We start from the raw sequence: 25,684 nt of genomic DNA on the forward strand, positions 1-25,684 counted from the left end.
TATTTAAATAAACAAATGTTCTACACACACTGTTTGCTATAGAATGCAAAAACTGCGAAGCTCAACATCTTAAAATCATTCAGAACGCAGAGAGAAACTCATAATGCCACACTGCCAAAACTGCTTTTCTTACTTGATTATTTTTTGTCTTGTTTCTGCTCCAAATATCTACAAATTTCTAAATCAAGAAGCATTTTCTAGAAAAGCAAAACATATCGTCTTGTTTTAAGAAATAATATGCCAATATCATGTGTTTCCTTAAATAAAGCTAAATAATCTGCCAATGGGGTGAGCAAAATGATCTTGTTTTTCAATTTGTGATAAGATCATTTTAATATATTAATATATTAATATAATATTTAATATATTAATATATTAATATAAATATATATTGATATGTTTTGCTTTTAAGAATTTGTAGATATTTGGAGCAGAAACAAGACAAAAAAAATCTAAGTAAGAAAAGCAGTTTTGGCAGTGCAACCATTTAATTCTCACTGTACACTACGGACAATTTAGCCTACCCATGTCACCTGTACCGCATGTCTTTGGACTGTGGGGGAAACAGAGCACCCAGAGGAAACCCAAACGAACACGGGGAGAACATGCAAACTCCACACAGAAACACCAACTGACCCAGCCGAGACTCAAACCAGTGAGCTTCTAGCTGTGGCGATTGTGCTAACCACTGCGCCACCGTTACACCCAATTAAATTATTAATGAAACAATTAAAGCACACAGTGTAAACGCTTTTAATGAAAATACAGGGGCAGTGAACATATTAAGCATGTTCAGAATCCGCAGTGTGTGTTTATCTTTAATCTAGTAAACCGGTCACCATTCACTGCCATTACAATCACCAAACACCACAGATTCATCTCTGCTTTAATGTTCAGCTGAAGATAAATCTGATCCTATATCTTGGATGATTGTAAGTAAATGAACAGGAAATGTGCATTTTTGGGTGAACTGACCCTTTAATAATTGCATTGAGTATGCACAGAAGTGCTTGGCATGGACGTCTCATGCATGGACTGGATGCGTTTTAAACTACTGTGAAAGGATTATCCATCATCAAGCCTGCGTTTAAGTTTTATAATCTAGAAGAAAGTTTTAAACACCGTGCCAAATTACCATGAACTGCAGTCTGCGACTCCAAGCTGAAACAATCACTGTATCCTGTTTTAATTCAAGACAGACACGCGTACGCTCTCAGCAAAGACTTAAAGGGTTTATTTATTTTCATAGATTTCTGATTATTCCAGACTTCAAAATAAAAGCATCTCCGTTTCATTCTGTCTGCTTCTGTTCCTGTGATATCTCTAACAGTGATGTGAACGGGTTTATGTAGCATTAATACATCTCATATGTGCATTTGATCAAGGTTAAAGGCACAGCGCACACACAAATCAACATTGATCACTCTGGTGTTTAACACAACGTGAGATATGCTGGAAACAACAGCCATCGACTGCAGTAGCATGTGTTTTATGTGTTTTATTCTTTTTCCAGCAGCATCTTCATCTTCAGAAACTGGTAAAAGTGTGAGGCGGTGTTTATTTGTGTTAGATGAACATGAACGCTTAATTAAGGTAAACAGTGGACCTCTAGAACAGCTTTACAGGACACTCAGCAGGATTTATCCATTATTATTATTACAGGCCTACAGAGATATATTGAGTCTTACCGGTGTAAAACTGCAGAGCTTGTGTGTGTGTGTGTGTGGTTGATATATTAACAGCAGTGTTACCAGTGTAAAACTGCAGCTCTTGTGTTTGATATACTGACAGCAGCGTTATCGGTGTAAAACCGCACCATGGGTGTGTTTTATTGATCGCAGGGTTGCTGGTGTAAAACAGACCAGCTTGTGTGTGTGTGTGTGTTTGATAGATTTACTGCAGTGTTACCAGTGTGAAACGGCACTGCTGGTGTGTGTTCTTCTCTTTCTTCCCTGTGTGTGTGTATGTGTGTGTGTGTGTGTGTGAGAGATCCTCTTCACAGTGAGCTGTTGCTGCATCTAATCTTCGCTCTGATGAACCTGTACAGGTCGGTGTGTGTGTGTGTGTGTGTGTGTGTGTGTGTGTGTGTGTGTGTGTGTGTGTGTTCCTCTTCACAGTGAGCTGCTGTTGTGGCCGATGTTGTCTCTGATGAACCTGTACAGGTCAGTGGGTGTGCGTGTGCGCTCGTAGTGTTTACAGTAGTCCTTCAGCAGCTCGTACAGTTTACCTGTTCAGAGAAGAGTTGGAGTTACTCTATATTCAGGATTAACACATTAACATATTGTCCTAACTACATGCACCGCAGCCATGAAGCTCTCTTGACCATGTTAAACTGGCTTTTTTCTGATCATCTGTGACTGCAGCATGTGAAATTTCTCTTTTAGAAACCGTTTCTGATTCTGAGACGTCACGGCAGAACCGCATCATGAACTACAGTGACGAGGATCAGCTCAGGTACTGATTATGTGCTTTATTCACTGTTCAATGCTACGAATGCGAGTTTAAATGTCAGTATATGTGAGGTTAATTGGCTGAAAGCAGCAGCAGATAGTTCAGCTGCAGTAGGTGATGGTCCTCAGACACGTGTGTTGTTGTGCTGGTCTCTTCACAGTCCAATAATACTGATTAAAGTAAATGATCTAAACGTGTTTTTAGATTCTGCTTGAAAAAACAAACAAAAAAGTTCATCCAATAAATATTGTCGGGCTGTCATCTCCCATATATCCAATAATGAGCTCAAACTGTCTGTCAGCAAATGCAGATTTGCACTATTGCGCACCGCAGCTCGGCCGTTCGTGCATTCACTGAGCTGAAGGTGGTTTTATATTCACACTGGCTCATTTCTGAACACTGATGATCTGTGACACGCTGCCTATACTGTTTACCGCTACTCTGAATATTCGCTCTGATATAGCATGTAAGTATGGCTTAGTAATGAGTAATTCCTGCACACCGCTGGACAAGCACTAGTGGTTTTTAACAGGAGAGAGGGTTCTGCGGTCATCTTTAAAGAGTCACAAAACACCAAAACACATGTTTGGAGATGTTGACAGTCATATTTGCTTCTTACCTATAAAAGCTTTAAATATCAACAACACTGTGCAGTAAAGGGTTAAAGAGGAAAATCAGAAGCAAAAAAAAAAACAGTGAAAATTGAGTTGAAATGCTGCAGGTTGTAATTTATTTGCAATATTTTGCTTGAATTTAATTGTATTATCTTTCAATTTCTAAAGATGTTTGATGACTAAAATATTATTATAATAAATATATCTGTTTAAAAAATCTGTTTTGATCAAATGCACTAAAATCCTCTGCCTATATTCACTGAGAACTGGAGGAACATATTCATCTCCAACATATGAAGAGTTATGCTGAACACTGAATAATGTGTGATGTGTTGAATATCTGGCTTTTTTCTTTTTTTGATTGGTGTGTGTGTGTGTGTGTGTGTGTGTGTGTACGTACCCACAGTCACTTTCCTCTGGGTCAGGATATCATGCATTTTCTGCAGTTCGTTTGCGAGGTGTGTGTTCCCAAAAGTGAAGTACGCCACATCTCTGTCCACCACTGCTGCGGCCATCAGCTGAAGCAGAGCTGAACACACACACACACATACACACACACACACACACACACACAAATAAACACACACTAGATCAGGCAGAGCGAGTGAGTATGTGTGTGTGTGTGTGTGTGTGTGTGTGTGTGTGCATGTACTGTGTGTTTGTGTCTGTGTTTTTGCAAGTGTGTGTGTCTGTCAGTTTGCCAGTGTTTGTCTGCATGTGTGTGTTTTTCAAGTGTGTCTCTGTGTGTGTGTAACTGTCAAGGTTTGCACATGTTTGTGTGTGTTTGCAGGTATGTCTCTGTATTTGTGTGTCTGGCAGTTTGCAAGTGTGTGTCTGCAACTGTGTGTGTGTGTTTTTGCAAGTGTGTGTGTGTGTTTGTATGTTTGCAACTGTGTTTTTGTAAGTGTTTGCGTGTGTGTGTGTGTGTGTGTGTGTTCATGCACCTTTGAGTTTGGGGTCTCCTCTGAAGGCTCCGCAGCCCCAGTTGCCGGTAGCGATGGCCGTTTTGGGCTGTCCACAGAATCCCACAAACGCCTTCGAGAAACACACAAAACAAACACGTTTAAACACACACACACACACACACACACTGCGATAAACACACTGGTGTTATGGTCAGAGTAGCTGATGTAGAGTGTGTGACCTTGTTGAGTTCTCGAGTGATGTTCTCTCTGCTGTACTGCTCAAGCGGGTTCTTGAAGTCCAGCGCGTCGATGGCCACGATCTGACGAAACCGCCTCTTCCACACATCTCTGCACACACACACACACACACACACACACACATATATACAGATTTCTATCCCAGTTATGTAAAAGGTCTTAAATTATAATTTTTAGTAGACCAGCAGGAAAATATAGTGTTGTTTTCAGAAATAAAGAGTCAAAATGAAGAGAGTTAAACACTGACACAGTGGAGGAAGAGGAATAATCTGCTGTTGGCTTTGAGATTATTTAGCTTGTCTTATTGTCAGATGATTTTGCTCATTATTATGATTATTATTATTATTATTATTATTATTGTAGGAGTGTGTCTACCGTTTAGTGCGGTCCATATACGGCCCCGTCCAGCTGAAGCTCCTGCTGTATCCTGACGTCAGGCTGTACATCTGTGGCCCTGAACACACACACACACACACACATTGCAGCAAAGTGAGTGTGTGTGACATTGTAAGTGTACTTAACTCTTTCTGTGAGTGTGTTTCTGTGTGAGTATGTACGTGTCTGTGTGTGTGTTTGTGCACATAACTTTAACCATGTGTATATGTGTGTGTATGTGTGTTTACTTACATACATAACTTTGACTCCGTGTCTATGTGTGTGATTGTGTCTGTATACGTGTCTGTGTGTGTATGTGACTGCATGCAGGTGACTGTGTGTGACTCCATGTGTAAATGTGGCTGCACATCTGTGTGTGTGTGTGTGTGTGACTGGTAGTGTGTGTGTGTATTATGTATGTGTCTGAACTCATGCGATTGTCTGCAACTCTGTGGACTGTGTGTGGATGGACAGACGGACAGACAGTGAGCGACCCACCTGTGATCCTGACACACTCGTGGTCGTCCAGTTTCTCAGTGAAGAGTCTGGCCAGGATCAGCTCTGGACTCATCAGGAACAGAATCTCCTCCTGCACCAGGCCGGACTTCAGCACACCTCCACCAATGAACTTACTGGCGAAGTCCACCTACACACACACACACACACACACACACACACACACACACACACATATATACACATGCACACATTAAATTAGGCTAAATTGAACAGTAATAGATTGGATATTTCAGTGGTTCAGATATTACATTATACTAACTGATATCTTAGTGAATGTCCGCCCACACTGCTCCTGGCTCAGTTTAACTCTTGAGTTCTAGTCGTATTTATTTACTCTGTTCTTCTAAAGCTATGGACGGAGGAATGCTGAAGCGTCTGTACAGTTAATATTAGGAGATGTTCTGACCTGCAGCATCCCTGTGCCTTCCTTCTCAATGGAGCCGTCAGCAGAAACGTGGAGGTTCTTCAGGAGTTTCTTCTCACTGCAGGCAAACACGGTCAGTAATCAATCAATCATCCATAAATCAGTAAGTCTATCCATCAATTCAATCATCGATTTGTCAATCCATCCAATCAATTATTCAAACAATTTATCCATCATCAAATTAATCAATTCATTAATCCGTAAATCCATCAATCTGTCAGTTCATTCAATCGATCCATCAATTCATCAATCGATCAATTTAATTAATTCATCAATCGATCCATCTATCCAAGCAATATATCAGCCATCAATTTGTCTACACATCATTCATAAATCTGTCAATATATCAATCCATCAATTGATCTATCTATTAATCAATCTATCCAATCGATTCATCAAATGAACCATCGATCTAAAATCAATCAATTTTTCAATTTAATCCATCAATCAATCAATCAATTAATCAATCTGTCAATCCATCCATCAATTCATTAACTGACCCATCAATCAATTTGTCAATATATCAATCAGTCAATAGATCTTATTTATCCATCCATCAATTCAGCGATCCATCAGTTCATCAACCAATCCATCCAATAATCCTGTCAATTCATCAATCGATTGATTGATCAGTTGATCTATCCATTCATTAATTTGTCCATCCATCAATCTATCAATTCATCAATCCGTCTAATCGATCCACCAATTCATCAAACGATTTGTCCATCAATTTTTCCTTCAGTTCAATATATCAATCAATCTGTTAATCAATTCGTCAATCTATCCATCATCCATCCATCAATGCATTAATTGATCCATCAATCAATTTGTCAATCAGTAAGTCAATCAGCTAATCTATCCAATCTATCTATCCATCAATTTGGTGAAACATCAATTTAACAATCAATCCATCCAATCAATCTGTCAATTCATCAATCAATCAATCATTTGATCCATCAATTCATCAATCAACTCAATCCATCCATCCAATCCATCCAGCAATTCATTAAACCATCCATCCATCCATCAATCCTTCAATTCAATTGATCAGTCAACCTATCAATCTGTTAATCAATTCATCAATCAATCCATCCATCAATTTGATCAATATATCAACCAGTCAATCAATCATCCATCCATCAGTGTCAGTGTGGTCAGTCACCTCTTCCACTTGGGCAGTTCTGATGCTGGAACACTGACCCTCTCGAACGTGACCAGTCCGTCTGCTTTACATGCTGTCAAACAAGGGAACAGACATCATTACATTACATTACAGCAACTTCACTATCAGGCACTCGCATCACACAAGAAGTACAGTTTACTGAATAGTGTGATTAAATACAGTATCTTGAGTGTGTGCTGTTTTACATCACAGACATACACTGCACTTTACTATATATTTACACAGCTAACAGCTCATTTCAATAAGAATATTTCACTTTTTGTCTTGTATTTTTGATCAGATATGAACAGTTCTGTTCGGTCATTAAGCCCGTGCTGACGCCAGCAGTAGTTGAACAGTACCTGGATCCTTCTCTTCGCTGGTCACGGTGTCGAAGTAATGAAAAATGGCTCTCAGCTTCTCAGCCTTTCCAGATAACTTTGACGGATCATTGCGGCCACCGAAGAGGCTGAAATTAAACATGAAATGTTCATTTACACAGGCTTCATAAAGGTCTTCTCTTCCTAAATAGGTAATAATTATTAAACGTTAAACTGCAAAAAATGTGTTCTTTCACATAAATAGTAAACTGTGGAGTCTGAAACAGGAAAGACATTTAAGACACCGTCGAGTCATTAATGCCATTAAAAAAAACTATTCCTTAGAAAATTGTACTATAGCACAGTGTTTCTCAACCACGTTTTCAATTCATTCATTTTCTTGTCGGCTTAGTCCCTTTATTAATCCGGGGTCGCCACAGCAGAATGAACCACCAACTTATCCAGCAAGTTTTTTACGCAGCGGATGCCCTTTCAGCCGCAACCCATCTCTGGGAAACGTCCACACACACATTCACATACACTACGGACAATTTAGCCAACCCAATTCACCTGTACCACATGTGTTTGGACTGTGGGGGAAACCGGAGCACCCAGAGGAAACCCATGTGAAGGCTGGGAGAACATGCAAACTCCACACAGAAACACCAACTGAGCCGAGGTTCGAACCAGCAACCCAACAACCTTTTTGCTGTGAGGCGACAGCACTACCTACTGCGCCACTGCCTCGCCCCGTACTATACTATACTAACGTAATACTATATTATACTAATTAAAATGTACTGCATTATACTGTACTGTACTACTGTAGTATACTATGCTATTCTAGACTACACTTTTTTGTACTGTATACCATACTATTCATACTATACTTTATTGTAAAGTACTGTACTATACTATACTACACTTTGCTGTACTGTAATGTACTGCACTATACTGTTGGACTATACTATACTCTAATGTGCTGTACTATACAGTACTTATAATATTCTAGACTTTAAATGTACTGCACTTTGCTATACTACACAACCTGACCAAAGCCTTGTGTCCTCTCCATGTTTTAGGAACACAGATAATAACTGCTCTTCTAGTTGATGATCTGGTGTCAGAAGTGTCTCTATGAAAGGTGAAGGCCTCTAGATTTTGCTGATTTGAGCTCAATAAATCTGATCATGTCTTGATGTTGACTGATTTGATGAGGACAGTGCGCTCTGACTCTGCTCAGACTAAAGTCTCATCACTGAACAGAAATAATGTCCAGTATAGAATATAAAGTCCTGCTGCAGTGGAGACAGAATGAATATTGTGTCTGACTCCATCATGAGCTTGGAGGACTGCATCCATACATCTGTGACATGACTCACATCACTGATTAATAAAGTCATCTGGAATGAAGAAGAAAGCTTCAGCAGGATCCCAGAGCTCATCAAGAGTCTTTGTGTTCATCTTCAACACCTCCTCCTTCATCAGCTCAATAATGTTGATGTCTGGTGACTGGGCTGGCCAATCTTGACCTTCTCTGCTTTCAGGATCTTTGATGTGGAGGCTGAAGTATGAGCAGGAGCGCTATCCTGCTGGAGAATTGTCCCTCTCCTGTGGTTTGTAATGTAATGGGCAGCACAGATGTCTTGATACCTCAGGCTGTTGATGTTGCAGATCTCTCCATACTGAATGAACCCCAAACCATGATGTCTCCTTCACCAAACTTGACTGATTTCTGTGAGAATCTTGGTCCATGCTGGTTCCAGTAGGTCTTCTGCAGTTTTGGTGATGATCGGGATGCAGATCAGCAGATGATCCAGAGGAGAAATCCACCTTCTGACACTCTTACTTATCATCAGTCGAGTTACTATCTGCTGCTCTTACAACTGAGTTCCACCACAAGACTTCTGTCAGGTAGTGTATATATTATAACAAATGGTATCTGGAATAATGCGATAAAGTACTTGTGAAATGCACTTGTAAAATACTGAACAGATGTAACAGAGCAGTGTGTGTGAGTGTAGGACCTGCTGAAGTTTATGGTGGGGTAGCTGGCGTATTCAGAGCCGGGGCTGGTGTCGTTTCTGTGAGGGAAAGTGCAGAAGAAAGCGTTGGCCAGCAGGCAGGAGATCTGCTGCTGAGAGAGGGTGATGGCCTGATTCTGATTGTGCCGCAGGAGAGGAATGGACTGAAAAACAGAGCACAGGGTAAAGACATCTGGCGGAATACACACACACACACACACACACAACACACACACACTGCTTTATCAGCAGCTGTTGTAGAAGACTTTAGGGTTGATGTTAGGGATAAAGTAGTGTCAGACTGACGGCTGAAGGAACTTTGGAAGCTTTGAATGGTCAAGCCCCGCCCACTATGTTAATTGATTGACAGGTTAACCGACCAATCATGTTTGTGAATGTCTTTAAAGGGCTCCTATATTGCAAAACTCACTTTTATGCAGGGTTTAACCCCAGTTGTGTCTGTCAGCAGTGTGTGAGTATCTCCAGCCTCTAATGCTCAACATGAATGAGTTGTGTTTGTTCTAATCAGACTTGATCAAATCAGTCTGCAGAAACACTGTGATTGACATTCTCCCTTTGTACGTGTCCCACTAGTGACCATCTTTCCCTCATTAGCATAGGACATGTCTTTTTATTTTAATCTGCCACTATGCTGACACACAGCCGTCTGTAGCTCCGCCCTCTTCTGTAAAGAGCACAATCTCATTTGCATTTAAAGCGACAGTCACCAAAACACCACAATCAGGATGAAGGCCTGAAAGGGTCAGATTCAGAGAGCTGGAGAACATTATCAGTGTGCTATTCTCAGCTCAAACTCAAACACACACTCACTAGAGCCACAGAGATGCATATTACATCTTATAGAAAGGGATAGACACCTTAAAAAGTTCATAACAACAACCTACCAATACTCTTAATGATCTGTCAGCAAAACATAAGAAATAAGCAGGACGTTGTACTGAGATTCATATTCACATTCATAGTATTTGCTTTTCTTACTATGGTAGTAAATGTTTTCCAACATTCTTCAAAATATCTTCTTTTGTGTTGAACAGAAACTCAATCAGGTTTAAAACAATTTGATGGACATAAAAAATTGGGTATATATATATAACAAGCTGTCCCTTTCCCTGAGTGAACAAGGAGAAATCTTACCCGCTGAATAAGAGACGGTAACTCTGTTGCCAGTTTGGCCATTTTTGGGATCACCAAATGAAGGTTATCATCCATTTTGTGAAGATTCTGTAAAACAAACATTTGCAATCTGTATTTTCACAATGACATTTACCCAGTGTTAGGTACATTTATCTAGTCACTCTATTAAATGACTGATTACTGTTCATTAATTCATTCAGTACTGGGAAACACACACACACACACACACACACACACACTTGTACACTATGGCCAATTTAGCTTACCCAATTCCCCTATAGCGCATGTGTTTGGACTGTGGGGGAAACCGGAGCACCCGGAGGAAACCCACGCCAACACGGGGAGAACATGCAAACTCCACACAGAAACACCAATTGACCCAGCCGGGACTCGAACCAGTGACCTTCTTGCTGTTAGGCTACAGTGCTAACCACTGAGCCACCGTGCAGGCCCGATTACTGTTCAATTTAAGATAATTTAATTATTTTTACATATGTACTTGTCTTAAATACTGTACATAAATTCTTTTACTGCTTAAATGTAAATTCAGTTCAGAGAAGCAGAGTAATATATGATAGAATTATTTTATTTAAATTAGAAACATCTATCATTTAATCAAGACAACTGCATATATTTAAACAATCAAATGTTAATTTACACCAACACATGCTGAAATATGGTGTCATTATTTTGAAGCACTTTGTGTTTTGATGCATATATATTTTTATATTATTTATTTGATATTATTTCTATCAATTTGTGACTTTTTACTGTCTAGTCAAATAACTAAATTACTTTTCAGATTAGAAAGTACTTTACATGCATTCGCAATCATGTAATTATTACCTTCCCGTAATAAAAAAGTGCATCAAATGTCCACTTGTCTCTGTTGCTGGAGTTGTAGGACATGATTGCGGTCTATAAACAACAGGAGAGCAGAGGTTATGATGTTATAACACACGTCAGACATTTATTCTTATTATTTGTTTACGGTTATGAATTGCATTCTTTCACTCTCTGTTCGGCCAACGTTTGATGTTGAACATTCAATTCTGCGGTTTAACAAAGACTTGCATTAGAAATATATACAGAATTAATGCCATAAAATACCAGAAAAGGTACTAGCAGTTTATTACTAGGTTTTTGTTACATAATGTACAACACCAACCCAGACAATATAGCACTGCACACTATTACACATATACATGAGTCACTTTTTAAACTTGTCAATATCAAAAGATGTTGGAGGAAAAGTCCCATAATGCAATTCAAAAGCTGAAATAAACTGAAAACAAAAACATGATCACCAAACTGAATTCATTTACAGACTTTTTTGTTTCTATATATATATATATATATATATATATATATATATATATATATATACACAGTTGAAGTCAGAATTATTAGCCCCCCTGAATTATTATCACCCCTGTTTATTTTTTCCCCATTTTCTGTTTAATGGAGGGATGATTGTTTCAGCACATTTCTGCACATAATAGTGTTAATAACTCATCTCTAATAACTGATTTATTTTCTCTTCTCCATGATGACAGTAAGTAATATTAGTCTAGATATTCTTTAAGACACTAGTATTCAGCTTACAGTGACATGTAGAGGCTTCACTACAGGATTGTACGATTCTCACATTCCAACAGATTAAGGACAAGTTCAGTATTCCTAACGTGGACTTTAAGTATCTACAGGTTTGAAACTTTATTTTGAGAAAGTATAAAGATTACCCAGGAGGATTTGATATTTCCCCAGTGGAATCACTTCTTGCCATTGAGATGCAGGTCAAATGCATTACACAGCGTGTCTATATAACACCCTTTGTTATGTTAAAACCGAGAACCTTGACTCACTTAAGTGTCAATGGGAAGCTGATCTGGGCAGTGTAATTGACAATGATTCCTGGTTGGATCTATGTAGCAACCCTCTTGGTGTGTTAGCCTCAAATTTTGCTCAGGAAAGACGATTTAAAATTTGACATAGACTGTTTATTACACATAAAATGAATCCAGGTCAGTCTGAGCGGTATGTGTAATGTAAATTAGACATTGGAACTTACTATCATTGTATGTGTACTGTAGTTGTCCTTATATACAGCAGTTTTGGGACTTGATCAGACTGCAGCTCGACGCCATCTTTAAATGTGCATTTCGACTAAGAGCAAACACTTGCTTACTGGGCCTCATTGATGATGTACCTTATAATTTTCAGAACAGAGACCTACTACATATTTTGGTTTACTTTGCTCAGAAATGTATCCTTGTAAAGTGGATTAATGAAGAACCGCCCAGTTTAAATCAACGGCTGCTTGCAGTCTGCAGCATTATCCCCCTTGAGGCTTTCTCCACAGCTATGAAGAGCAAACCTTTTCTATTTTATCAGACCTGGGACCCTTTCTTTCATTATCTAGGAGCCTCTAAGTCTCCAAGACTAAAAGCTTGTCTGTTAGACCTGGACAAAAGAAATGTAACATGCCTTTTTGCATTATAATATTGTATTTTTTTGTCATTATTGTTTATTATTATTATCATAATTTCTATTATTATTATTTTATTTTTCATGTGGGGGTCAGAACTCAAATTACATGTATGACAGACACTATCTTTCTACTCAATGTTATTTTCTGACATGTTTTTGCACTAAAAATGTTCAATAAAAATATATTTGGAAAAAAAGGCTTCACTAGGGTAATTAGGGTAAAGTTAGGGTAATTAGGCAAGTCATTGTATATCAGTGGTTTGTTCTGGACAATCCAACACTAATATTGCTGAAGGGGTGAATAATACTGACCTTAAACAGGCTTTAAAACTATTAAAAACTGCTTTTATTCAAGCCCAAATAAAACAAATCAGACTTTCCCCAGAAGAACAAATATTAGAGGAAATACTGAGAACAACTCCTGAATCTGAACAACATCATTTGGGAAATATTTGATGAAGAATTCACAGGAGGGCAAAAAATTCTGACTTTAATTCTACATAATAAATATACACAATCCACATTTAAATGATGTCAAAACACACTTTCATTTTGGATGCGGTTGATTACGACTAGTTTTTGCCCACCACATGTGACAGGATTGACAATAAAGCTGACTTTTGGGTTTTTCTTGATAGTAATAATGGATTTTACAGCACCTGAATGTCTCCAATGGAGGAGGAGGGCGTCAGTTTGCGCAGCGCCTGCTTAATGGCCTCCCAGCGTGGCTGACCCGAGCGAGACGCATGCGGAGACTGGAGGAAACAAACATGACTCTACATCATCCTGAAGTGCTGATGAGATTACGCTGATCTGGATGTCAAACACACCTGCATGTGCGGCAGCTTCACATGATGAGCATCCCAGACATGCTGGCCCTGTCGAGGAGCGATTACACCCTGCTTCACCCAGTCCAGCTGCGCAGACAAACCACAAACATCCATGATGAGCAAGATTGTAGGAATGAAGGTAAGTGCATGCAGGACACTACGCAGACCGTTACTAATGGAACTACAAAAAGGATAACGGATTGCTATGGTAACAGAACAGCTACAGTAATTAATCTGTTGTGGTGATTCTACAGTTGCTATAGTAACAACATCTACAGTAATTAATCTGTTGTGGTGATTCTACAGTTGCTATAGTAACAACATCTACAGTAATTAATCTGTTGTTGTGATTCTACAGTTGCTATAGTAACAACATCTACAGTAGTTAATCTGTTGTGGTGATTCTACAGTTGCTATGGTAACATGACGAATACAGTAATGGATCTGTTGTTGTGATTCTACAGTTGCTATGGTAACAACATCTACAGTACTTAATCTGTTGTGGTGATTCTACAGTTGCTATGGTAACATGACGAATACAGTAATGGATCTGTTGTTGTGATTCTACAGTTGCTATGGTAACAACATCTACAGTAGTTAATCTGTTGTGGTGATTCTACAGTTGCTATGGTAACATGACGAATACAGTAATGGATCTGTTGTGGTGATTCTACAGTTGCTATGGTAACACAACAACTACATTAGTTAATTTGTTGTGGTGATTCTACAGTTGCTATGGTAACAACAACTACAGTAGTTAATCTGTTGTGGTGATTCTACAGTTGCTATGGTAACAACAACTACAGTAGTTAATCTGTTGTGGTAATTCTACAGTTGCTATGGTAACAACAACTACAGTAGTTAATCTGTTGTGGTAATTCTACAGTTGCTATGGTAACAACAACTACAGTAGTTAATCTGTTGTGGTAATTCTACAGTTGCTATGGTAACAACAACTACAGTAGTTAATCTGTTGTGGGGATTCTACAGTTGCTATAGTAACATCATCTACAGTAGTTAATCTGTTGTGGTGATTCTACAGTTGCTATGGTAACATCATCTACAGTAGTTAATCTGTTGTGGTGATTTTACAGTTGCTATGGTAACATCATCTACAGTAGTTAATCTGTTGTGGTGATTCTACAGTTGCTATGGTAACATCATCTACAGTAGTTAATCTGTTGTGGTGATTCTACAGTTGCTATGGTAACATCATCTACAGTAGTTAATCTGTTGTGGTGATTCTACAGTTGCTATGGTAACATCATCTACAGTAGTTAATCTGTTGTGGTGATTCTACAGTTGCTATGGTAACATCATCTACAGTAGTTAATCTGTTGTGGTGATTCTACAGTTGCTATGGTAACAGAAGTTATCATAGGTAATTGATCTGTAACAGTAAGGTAACAGTAATTGGTCTGTTGTGGTGTTTTAACAGTTACTATGGTAACAGAACAACACTACAGTAATATAAACAAATGACCCAATACTGTAGTTTTCTACTACTTTAGGGTTTATTATCCTACTGCGTTAGCTTCTACACTCTTAAAACATCCAGAATATTTTGACACATTTGTTTTAAAAAGGAAGTTCTACACAGAAATAACACATTTTAAAAATCATAAATACATTCATTTTGTTTATTATGAAACATTTTTTAAAGTAAGACTAAATAAATATTGTTTTTAAGAACAGATTCTTACATCTACCAGCACCGTGTGGCCTTTCCACAGAAGCGTGGGGCTGTTCATAGTGTAGTTCTCCAGTCTCTGCAGGTTCCTGATGGGAAACGTGGGAAGTGTGGCTCTCGATTGTGATCCAGAAGTGTGTGACGTCTGCATCAGATCACCTTCAGATGAGCTGTGTGAAGAGCAGGCTTATTCTAGCACACTAACACTATTCACTACCTGAAATCAAATACAAAATTCACAATAAAGAGAAATCTAAACTAACAACAGTCACTGAAAAACTACAACTGAAATAAAATAATAAGTAGCAAAAATAATAATTATTTTTAATAGATTTATCATTTTAAAATAATTATTCATAATTAATAAGCTCTTATTCTGTGGTATCCATTCTGACCTGAGGTACCTTGTAAATGGTACTTTTACAGCCATACACATCAGTTAAGCACATGACTACATAGAAAAACATCTTATATATATATATATATATATATATATATATATATATATATATATATATATATATATATATATATATATATATAGTTGAAGAGTTAAGATGCAACCCCCTCTACATCAGACCTGTTTTCTTGTAAATGAGCATTTTCTATCAGGCTCCTCTGATCAGGTTCAGAAGTGTCATTTTATATGTATGTAATGATGAGGTTATTAGCTGGTAAATAAAATACCTTTTCTTCATAAATGTCACTTTAGATAATTCTTTTGTTTTTAACAAGGGAAATTTTCCTTTTGCGTCAAAACCAGCTAAACCCACGTCTGCTTTCACAGCAAAATCTCTAAATCCACTTATTGAGACAGGACAGTGTAATTAGCTGAAAATGAAGCTGCCATCAGAAATTATTTTACCAAAAATAAAACACATCACACACACCACCTGAAATTAAAAATATATAAATCTGCCAAGTAAGTGGCGGTTCATTGCACTGTGATAAACCAGGGATAAGAAGGAAAATGATTGAATGAAATCTGTCAGTAAGTGCATTAATCAATAACATTAAAGCTGACATTAATTAAATTTTAATGATCTGTTGTCATGTCTGATATTTGGTATTTAGATTTAATGTAAGTAATGTAAACATTGTAAACTAAGCTTGTTAGATTCAAATTATGAAATGTAAAACATTGTCAAACATCAATATCTGTGCATTGTCCATTAATATAAAAAGCTTAACAGACATACTGAGGTATTATGAAGTCATATAAATAATGTAGAGTTTTATATATTATATTTACCTTTTAAAAACAGCTTAAATTAGCAAATAAAACACAAGGTACTGGGCAAAAAGTCTAGCGGCTTTTGCCAACAAACTGTTATTTGTGAATGCGCTGATGCTGACATTCAGATAATTGGAAGCAAATCTATTTGTTGATAGTGTAGTACATGCCTAAAGCATTCACTCAATGCCATTAGCTCATTTGTGGCGTTTAGCAGCTTTTGCATCTAAACTCTTCATATATATATATATATTTATATATATATATATATATATATATATATATATTTATTTATTTATCCGGATGCAGCCTTTATGATGCAAGCTGAGATTGCATCACCCAGCCATGCAATCTCATACACAATGCTCTCAATGGAGTGAGTGACGTCACTGTGACAGGTGGGGTTAGGGGTGGGGTTAGGTGAGCCCATTAAAAAGCATTGGATGCAGCTCAGATTGCACTGCACCAGGTCTGCATCCAGACCCCTCTCCTGGTGGGAGGCGTGCGTTGGCAAGAGGTCGTAGGCCAAGTGCCTTAGTGCCCCCACCAGTGCCAATATACAGCCATATCGCACTGCTATGAGTGTGATTATGCCGTTAAACTGTTGTATAAACGCAATGTTGTGTATATAAAAACAAAATAAAACATGGAGAGTCTCGAAAACCCTTTTGTATGAGGAACTACTTTCTTCCGCCTTGGATTCAAATCATAAGCGGCCAGTTAAACAGTTGAGCGTGCATCTTTTACACTGTAGATCTGTAGTGTCTGCTTTCTGCTGGCTGTATGTGAGCAGAGTAATACACAAAGGGTAAAGAGGCTGTACGGGTGCTGATATTACTTAAATATATCATGGCTATCAGCCAATCAGATTCGCGAACCAGACAGAACTGTTGTGTAAATATATATACACAGGGTTCCAAAGTCAAATGTAAGCAATATTCAAGCATTTCCATGTGCATTTTCAACCTTTTTCAGCACTATACCAAGTGTGGCAAATTACATATTTAGATACATATGCATATACTTAATCACATTATATCACATGCTATTTGTTATAGTATGGACATTTTTGACTACATATTTGCGCCAAGTCAAGCATTAAATTACTGTCATTTACTGTCTTTAAGAATTATTTTATTTTAAAAGTTAATTATCACTACCTATTTAGTAAGATCAATTATAATGCAAGAAAAAGAAGTGAAATGATAAAAAAATGGAGTTAATTCATTTAGTCTTTGAGGCTGGTATACTTACACACTGCTGACACACAACTGTGTTCAGACCCATTATTAATGTGAGTTCTGCATTATACGTCCCCTACGTTTTTTAGACCCTTCAAAAAATCTAAACTATACTAAACCTTTGTGATGAGGAGTTTGCAGTGTCTCTGTCTCTCCTCCCAGATCTCTCCGCATTTTCAGCAGATGCAGGAGGGTGTTTTTGGTCTGTTTCGGCTGCAGATGCGGCAGGTTTGTTCCCCATGGAGTCAGACGGTGAGCGCTGGTTTATATTAGATGCTCCTTTCGAAGGCTGATCAGAAGAGTTTCCACTGCTGTTTGAGTAATCTAGACATGCTTTCACTTGATCACTGTTGTTGGACATCTAAAACATAGTAAACTTCTTATTATTTTGATATCTAATAATGAAATTATTATATTATAATGTGAGATGTAACATCATATTATACATACTACATATTACATATATATTACATGTAAATATGAGAACATGGCTGTGCAATCTGACAATATACACTCATTGGCCACTTTATTAGGTATACCTGTTCAACTGCTCATTAATGCAAATTTCTATTCACATGACAGCAACTCAATTTGGCCTCAACAACATGAAAGCATGGATCATCCTGCCTTGTATCAGCGGTTCAGGCTGGTGGTGGTGGTGTAATGGTGTTTCAATTCAATTCAGCTTTATTTGTATAGCGCTTTTACAATGTAGATTGTGTAGATTGGTGTGGGGGAGATGTTCTTTGGGTCCATTAGTACCAATTGAGCATCAACGCCACAGCCTACCTGAGTATTGCTGCTGACCATGTCCATCCCTTTATGAGCACAGTGTCTCCATCTTCTGATGGCTACTTCCAGCAGGATAACGCAGCATGTCATAAAGCTCAATCATCTCAGACTGGTTTCTTGAACATGACGATGAGTTCACTGTACTCAAATGGCCTCCACAGTCCCCAGAGCTCAATCCAATAGTGCAGAGCAGAAGATTGGCATCCAGGATCAAATCTGCAGCAACTGTGTGATGCTATCATGACAATATGGAGCAAAATCTCTGAGGAATATTTCCAGTAGCTGGTTGAATCTACGCCATGAAGGATTAAGGCTGTTCTGAAGGGAAAAAGGGTCCAACCTGATACTAGTGAGGTGTACCTAATAAAGTGGCCGGTGAGTGTGTATATAAACTATTAACTGATTGAATTTACTGAATTTGTCCTGTATTGTGATATACATGGTTTTCTACAACTATAGGGTATATTATACTACAATATAACGCAATTTACTGTAGTAAAAGCTAAAGTATTTTACAGTATTTATTACCCAGATAGCAAAATACACTCGGGCCAGTTCCGGCTAGATTGTCGCCTGCCGAAGACTTACCCCTCGGCCCAACTTCGGCTGCCGGACTCGGGCCGGATGCCTGTGGACTCACTGCCCGATTCCGGCCCGAATCAAGCGGGCCAGATGCGGCGGCCGTAAGCGAGCCGACGCTGCGCATCCGCGCCGAAATCGGCGCGAGGGTAATGTGCGCTGCGGCCCGGAGCTGGCGCGACTCCGTATTTATACACCTTATAAAACCTTTTGGTATTACATTGGTACTTGATATATGGTATTACAACCATTTGAATTTATATAACAGCAAACACAGACTATAATGTAAACACAAAGTGTAAGCACTGCGTTTAACCTTTGAATAAAGTGCAAACTGCATACATATTCTGTAACGGAAAAAATCAGACAAATGACAAAATAAATAAATGTTAAACGTTTATTGATTGCAAGAAAAAAATAGTACTAAAATTTTATAAATAATTTTGTAGTGCACCATAATGATAAATTTAAAAACAACAATAAAACAACACAAAGACACACAGAAAGATTTAAACAAAAAATCTAAAAATTACACACAAACACAGATGTTTTTAAAACAACCCTGTTTTCCCAATAGACTTGAATTAAAAATTTGTAAAAAACAGCTAAATTTTATATAAACCTAAATATAGAAACCAATTTAAGATATAGCAAGAAACATCTTAAAAATACCAATGACAATCCGTAAAATATACAAGTCAAACTTGTAAAAAGTACTGCAGAATTCTGAAGAAACATCTTGAAACATTTTTTAATAAAACATTAAAATAATAATAAACAAACAAATATATATATATATATATATAATTCCAGAAGTATAAAGTCAAACTTATTTTTAAATAAACTTGAACAAAATCAATTGCACAAACAGCAATTTTCTTTCAACACGTCTTGTGCAATTTTATATTTACAATTGTATTTGTATTACGTTTATTAAAAATGTATCAAGATGTTTCTTCAGAATTTGGCGCACACACACACATACATACATACATACCATACCATACATATATACACACACACACACACACACATATATATATACATATATACATACATATACATATATATATATATATATATATATATACATATATACATACATATACATATATATATATATATATATATATATATATATATATATATATATATATATATATATATACATATATATATACATATATATATACATATATATATATATATATATATATATATATATATATATATATATATATATATATATATATATATATATATATATATAAATGCAAATGAAAGAAACAAATTGTTCAAGTATCAGGGAACATCCTAATACACTTAAAATGTTGTTTAAAAAATAAAACAAAATAGTGATGTAGACATTTGACACATTAGCTTTCTCTTCTTTCTTCCTCCATCCCTGTCAGGGGCAAGTTGTAGCTACCTTGTAATGCATTTTTCCACTTCTTTATCAGTGGCGTGGTATGGACATTTGTCCTCACTCCATCTGTGATTAAAAGATAAACAGATAATTAGTAGTGAACAAGTACTAATGTAAAAAAAAAGAAAAAATTAGGAAAAAAGTAGGCTGCCTACGAAGCAAAAAAAAAAACAATAAAAAAAAAACAAATAAACTTAAAACACTTTGAAATTAGCAAGAGCTTGAACTTACCAGTTTCTTCATTTGTTCAGGCTGCTCCTTTAATTGATTTTCAAGCTTTTCCAAATCAAATTGGCCAAAGGAAGGTCAAATGTGTTTACATCTGGAATTTCATCACGTCTGTTTTGGTTTTGTGAGAATCAGGCCCAGCTGCTGCTTTATGACGTTGCATGATTTTAAAACTTCAGTCAGTCGTGCTAAAAAAGAAAAATAACAGATTAGTATAAATCAACCTGTAGCTTATTCTCATACAACTTCTGTAAATACAACAGTGGGTTAGACACTGCTGATATTCTCTAGTTGATCTTTACTTTCTAGCTGCATTAAACCTTAACAAATTTAGTGATGTCTTCAATTCTTACAAAGACATCACGAGATGCAATAAGTTCTGTCTTGATCTCAAACTGCACTAGAACAAAGACTGTAAATGTTCATAGGTGTACTGCAGGAGTGTCCAAACTTTTTGGGCCGAGGGCCAGATGAAAAAAAACAAACGTTGTCGCGGGCCAAATTTTACATACATCACACAGACACGTGTGTGTGTGTGTGTGTGTGTGTGTGTGTATATATATATATATATATATATATATATATATATATATATATATATATATATATATATATAAATACAGTTGAAGTCAGAATTGTTAGCCCCCCTAAATTACTAGCCACCGTTTATTTTTTCCCCAATTTCTGTTTAACGGAGAGTTAAACATTTTTTTCCACACATTTCTAAACATATTAGTTTTAGTAACTCATTTCTAATAACTGATTTATTTTATCTTTGCCATGATGACAGTAAATAATATTTGACTAGATATTTTTAAGACACTTCTATACAGCTTAAAGTGACATTTAAAGGCTTAACTAGGTTAATCAAGTTAACTAGTCAAGTTAAGGTAATTAGGCAAGTTATTTTATAACAATGGTTTGTTCTGAAGACTTAAGGGGCTAATAATTTTGACCTTAAAATGGTTCATAAAAAAATTTAAACCGCTTTTTATTCTAGCCGAAATAAAACATAAGTCTTTCTCCAAAAGAAAAAATATTATCAGACATACTGTAAAAATGTTCTTGCTTTGTTAAACATTATTTGGGAAATATTTAAAAAAGAAAAATAAATCAATGAGGGGCTAATAATTCAGACTTCAACTGTGTGTAGATAGATAGACAGACAGACAGACAGACAGACAGACAGACAGATAGATAGATAGATTTATAGATCATAACAAGAACTGCTGCTTAATTGAATGCATGTAATAGCGACACCCGGTGGTTATTTATTGAATTACGTTCATTTTTGTATAGCGGGCCAGATTCTATTGATATTTATAAAAAGCCTCACCGCGGGCCGTAGTTTGGACACGCCTGGTGTACTGGAATGTACAGTATCTGTGCATCTTGATGGTGGTCTTAAGATTTCTGCCATAGTCATTGATGGTGATGGTACTTGTGGTGCTGCATTGATTTCTGAAATCTTCATACCTGCCTTTTATCCAGCCTCTTTGTTCCAAGTAATTTTTCTTCATCACGGTATAGATGTGTCTATATTGTCCCTTAATCAGATACATTTACAAAACAAAACATCACTTTAGTATAGTGCCAGGGCAAAACTCACAGGTTGTAATAGATCAATGACATAATGTTGACAGTATGTGTTTAAAATAATTGCAAACAAACCTGTTCTGTCTTTAGATGTATGACAGGCGATCATCATCCTCATCTGTCTACCAGTCAGAAATCACAGTTGGGTTGGATGTTGGATGTTTGAGTCGAGCTTCCTCATATGCATCTATAATGAAACATCACATTGTTGTTAACCTCCCGTAAAGAAAAGTTCAAATCCTAAAATACTATCAAAGTTAATTAATGCATATAATACCTATAGTTTAAATAATCAGTACACAGAAGGTTGCACAAGATTTATTCGGAGATTCATGCAGAGTGACAGCCTTATGAATCTGAGACATAGATTTGTAAGATGGTCAAGCACATGCATTATTCTGTACCCATGAAGATTAACCTACCATTGTGAAAAATGTTTGATGATGATAGCCAATAACAATAGACTATTTCAGCTGTTTGTGAAGCAATTAGTAATGTAACTCTGAAAAGCTCAATCTATGTTGAAAATATATCAGCAGTTTACAGCTTATAATGGACTTTTAGCACACAACTATAACATGCCTATTCACGTTCAAAAGAGCGTGCCATTGACTTCTTTGGTCGTGATGTGCTGCAAAATGATCTCACTAACCTTTGTTAAACAAGAACAATAAGACTTAACCAACAAATATTGTTACCCATTCATTTAAATCAGAATTTATCACTGTCAATAACATAAAAAAAACATCAAAATCTGCTTTAAGACGTTCAGTTTTACATTAACTGACCATTACAGCTTGAACAAAAGATATAATTGATTCACATAGGCTAACACATATGAATTAAAGTGCAGAGTAATATATTTCTCTTGGATAATTTAAAGAGAATAGTAAACAGTCGAGTTTCAATCATTTTTCGTGACTAACTGCATAAACAAGATAAACAATAATATTTTATAAATTAATTCGTTTTTAATTACACATAATCACAGAATTAATACTGTTGGATAAGTATACGCCTGTACAATGATTTTTTCAACATCCACGGTACTTTATAATGTTAAATCAGGAAAAAAACACGTTTTGCCTTGTTAGTTAATGGATTAGTCTACAGAAACTTTCTTTAACGCAAAGTTAGCATACACACAAATTCGTTTCATGTTTCTTTAAAATAATTAAAATAGTTTTCAGTTACTACACACGTTACAATCTAACATTGTGTAAAAGGAAAAGGAACTTTCAGACGTGTTTGTAACTGTTAGCGTTAGCATACATTAGCTCCAGTCGTGTTTCTTAAAGCAAGTTACATTTCGTATCAAACTGTTTTAAATTACTAAACGCTGTTACAACCAAACACCGTGGAAATGTTTTAAGCTCTAAATTCGCTAATTATACAGTACACAAGCAGTAAAAAGCTTACCTTTCTGACCGGAATCCACATGGAATCTTTGAAAAATCAAACTTTTTCTTCTTGTGATCTTCGTGCCATGGTGGTTGACAACCAGCTTGTTGGAGCATTACCGCCACCGTCTGGATTGGAGTTTGGATCATGAGTTTAGTAACGCATGTGTTTATTATGAAACCAACTTCTGCTTTAAAAAAAAAACAGTCAGCACAGGAGCGTGCTATCTCAAAAATAAGCGAATTTTACATAGTTTTTCTCTGGATGACATGTATAATCTATTTATAAATAATATTGTTTTGTTTGCGTCTAAACATTGAGACCATCCACACTAAATATTCTTTTTTTTTTTTTGCTATCGTACCATGAATATTTTCTCAAATTATCATTAAACGTGGAGCTAACAGATTACTAGATAAAATAAGAACTTAATCGGTTGCCTTCAGCCGAGTCCTTGCCAGAAGCGGCCAGGACTCTACAGACAGACTCGGACCGGATATGGTTGACCGGAATCGGGCCAGTGCTTTACAGCCGCATCACAGCCGCATGTGCGCGAGCGAGGTGCGGGCCGCACTCGGCCCGGATAACACTCGCCGATGCCGAGTCGGAGCCGGAGGGGCCGGAGGGCAGCCGAGCTCGGGCCGATTACTGCCTGCTATCTGGGTACAGTTTATGAGTTCACTAATACTACAGTAAGCTCAACGAGTTGTAAATATTATATGTACAGTATAACACACACTTTAGTATGATTAAAAAAATACTATAAAGTGATCTTTCCGTGTTTTATTTACATTAACGCAAGAAGCGTAACCCAAACAAATCAGTCAATACACTTTACTGTACCATGTTTCAAGACGCTATACATTTACTATAACTTACTATGGTATTTTCTTACACGTAGGCCTATCCCAGAAATCTTAGGGGATCTCAGTTTTGCGTGAATATCGCCTTTCTGCGTGTACTCCTTATTTATTAACGTAAACAGCGTAACCGACAACAACAGAAAATCACGAGCACGGAAAGGCATGACGCGTTTATAAAGTGAATAACAGCAGGAGGTAAATTAGAGAAAGCTCTATAAACACATCATGATTAACAGCACGACAGGGAAACGTGTTGAAATAGTACATATCGTCTGGTCTGTGTTGTAAATGAATACTTTATATACTCACTGTAGTGCGCTGATGCTGTGTGTCCTGGTGTCGCTTTCACTTTCGGTTTTGCTGAAACTGAGTTCAGTCAAACAGCAACTCACTCCAGCTCCACTGTAAACTCGCTGTACACTCTACAGGTAACAGATGAACTCACCTGTCCAGTGTGTGTGTGTGTGTGTGTGTGTAGGTGTGGGTGGGTGTGTATGGGTGTGTGTCTGTCCGCGCTGCTGATATCGGTGTGTGTATGTGTGTGTGTCGTTTCTCTGAAGCTCAAAGTGAAAGTGAGTCCAGATCAGCAGCTCTTGCTGAACACACACTCCGCCATTGTGTTTTCCTGCTCTAACAGATTCACTGATCAGCCTTTTTTTATTTATCTCCAGCCTTTCGTCACGTGACGCAATTTTATTTCCCTTTTCAGCCACCAGGTGGGGCTGTTACTAGAAGGGATACAGCTGCGGCCGATAGTTAACCAGAGTTCATTCATTCATTCATTTCCTCTTCAGCTTAGTCTCTTTATTAATCCGGATCGCCACAGTGGAATGAACCGCCAAATTATCCAGCATTTTTTTTATGCAGTGGATGCCCTTCCAGCTGCAACCCATTACTGGGAAACACCCATACACTGTCATTCACACACACATACACTACTTAACTTACATTTTTAGTAAAAGTAATTAAATGATTTATTTATCAACTATTTAGTTTATGTTTTTTCCTACAATATTTCCACAGACCCCCAGATCAGCTTTGCAAAGTCTAGAAGGGATACAGCTTTAGTCCCTTTAATTATCGGGGTCGCCACAGCGGAATGAACCG

General features: G+C 37.2%; 2 protein-coding genes across 8 annotated transcripts in view; one reads left to right on the forward strand and one right to left on the reverse strand.

Moving 5' to 3' along the window:
• ogdhb (oxoglutarate dehydrogenase b) overlaps positions 1-1,294 on the forward strand; it is a 57,770-nt gene extending 56,476 nt beyond the window's left edge. For 3 of the 6 annotated variants that reach the window (XM_021479477.3, XM_073915229.1, XM_073915227.1), the window contains exon 24: positions 435-1,294. The gene's annotated coding sequence lies outside the window, so the exon portion shown is untranslated. Of the gene's footprint in view, positions 1-121 lie in introns of all 6 variants that reach the window. The other 3 variants (XM_073915228.1, XM_073915226.1, XM_001338145.9) reach the window with 2 other exon arrangements.
• Positions 1,219-25,212, reverse strand: pargl (poly (ADP-ribose) glycohydrolase, like). 2 transcript variants are annotated; one of them, XM_001338221.9, is made up of 17 exons: positions 24,887-25,212; positions 17,812-18,053; positions 15,231-15,387; positions 13,528-13,614; positions 13,357-13,452; positions 11,054-11,125; positions 10,208-10,294; positions 9,056-9,216; positions 7,071-7,177; positions 6,709-6,781; positions 5,529-5,604; positions 5,102-5,249; positions 4,604-4,682; positions 4,210-4,318; positions 4,010-4,100; positions 3,466-3,594; positions 1,219-2,227 (listed from the first exon to the last, which is right to left on the reverse strand). In XM_001338221.9, the coding sequence occupies exons 2-17, from the start codon at positions 18,051-18,053 to the stop codon at positions 2,112-2,114; spliced, it is 1,830 nt and encodes a 609-aa protein (XP_001338257.2). In that variant the 5' UTR covers positions 24,887-25,212; the 3' UTR covers positions 1,219-2,111. The 2 variants fall into 2 exon arrangements, 1 of the variants encoding a protein (XP_001338257.2); XR_012386597.1 differs by lacking the exons at positions 1,219-2,227; positions 3,466-3,594; positions 4,010-4,100; ... (4 more) ...; positions 6,709-6,781; positions 7,071-7,177 and adding an exon at positions 7,431-8,394 and having other exon boundaries at positions 8,518-9,216.
• Between the last annotated feature and the right edge of the window lie 472 nt (positions 25,213-25,684).

This window comes from Danio rerio, chromosome 10, assembly GCF_049306965.1.
Source record: "Danio rerio strain Tuebingen ecotype United States chromosome 10, GRCz12tu, whole genome shotgun sequence".
In the NCBI taxonomy this organism is placed as follows: Eukaryota; Metazoa; Chordata; class Actinopteri; order Cypriniformes; family Danionidae; genus Danio; species Danio rerio.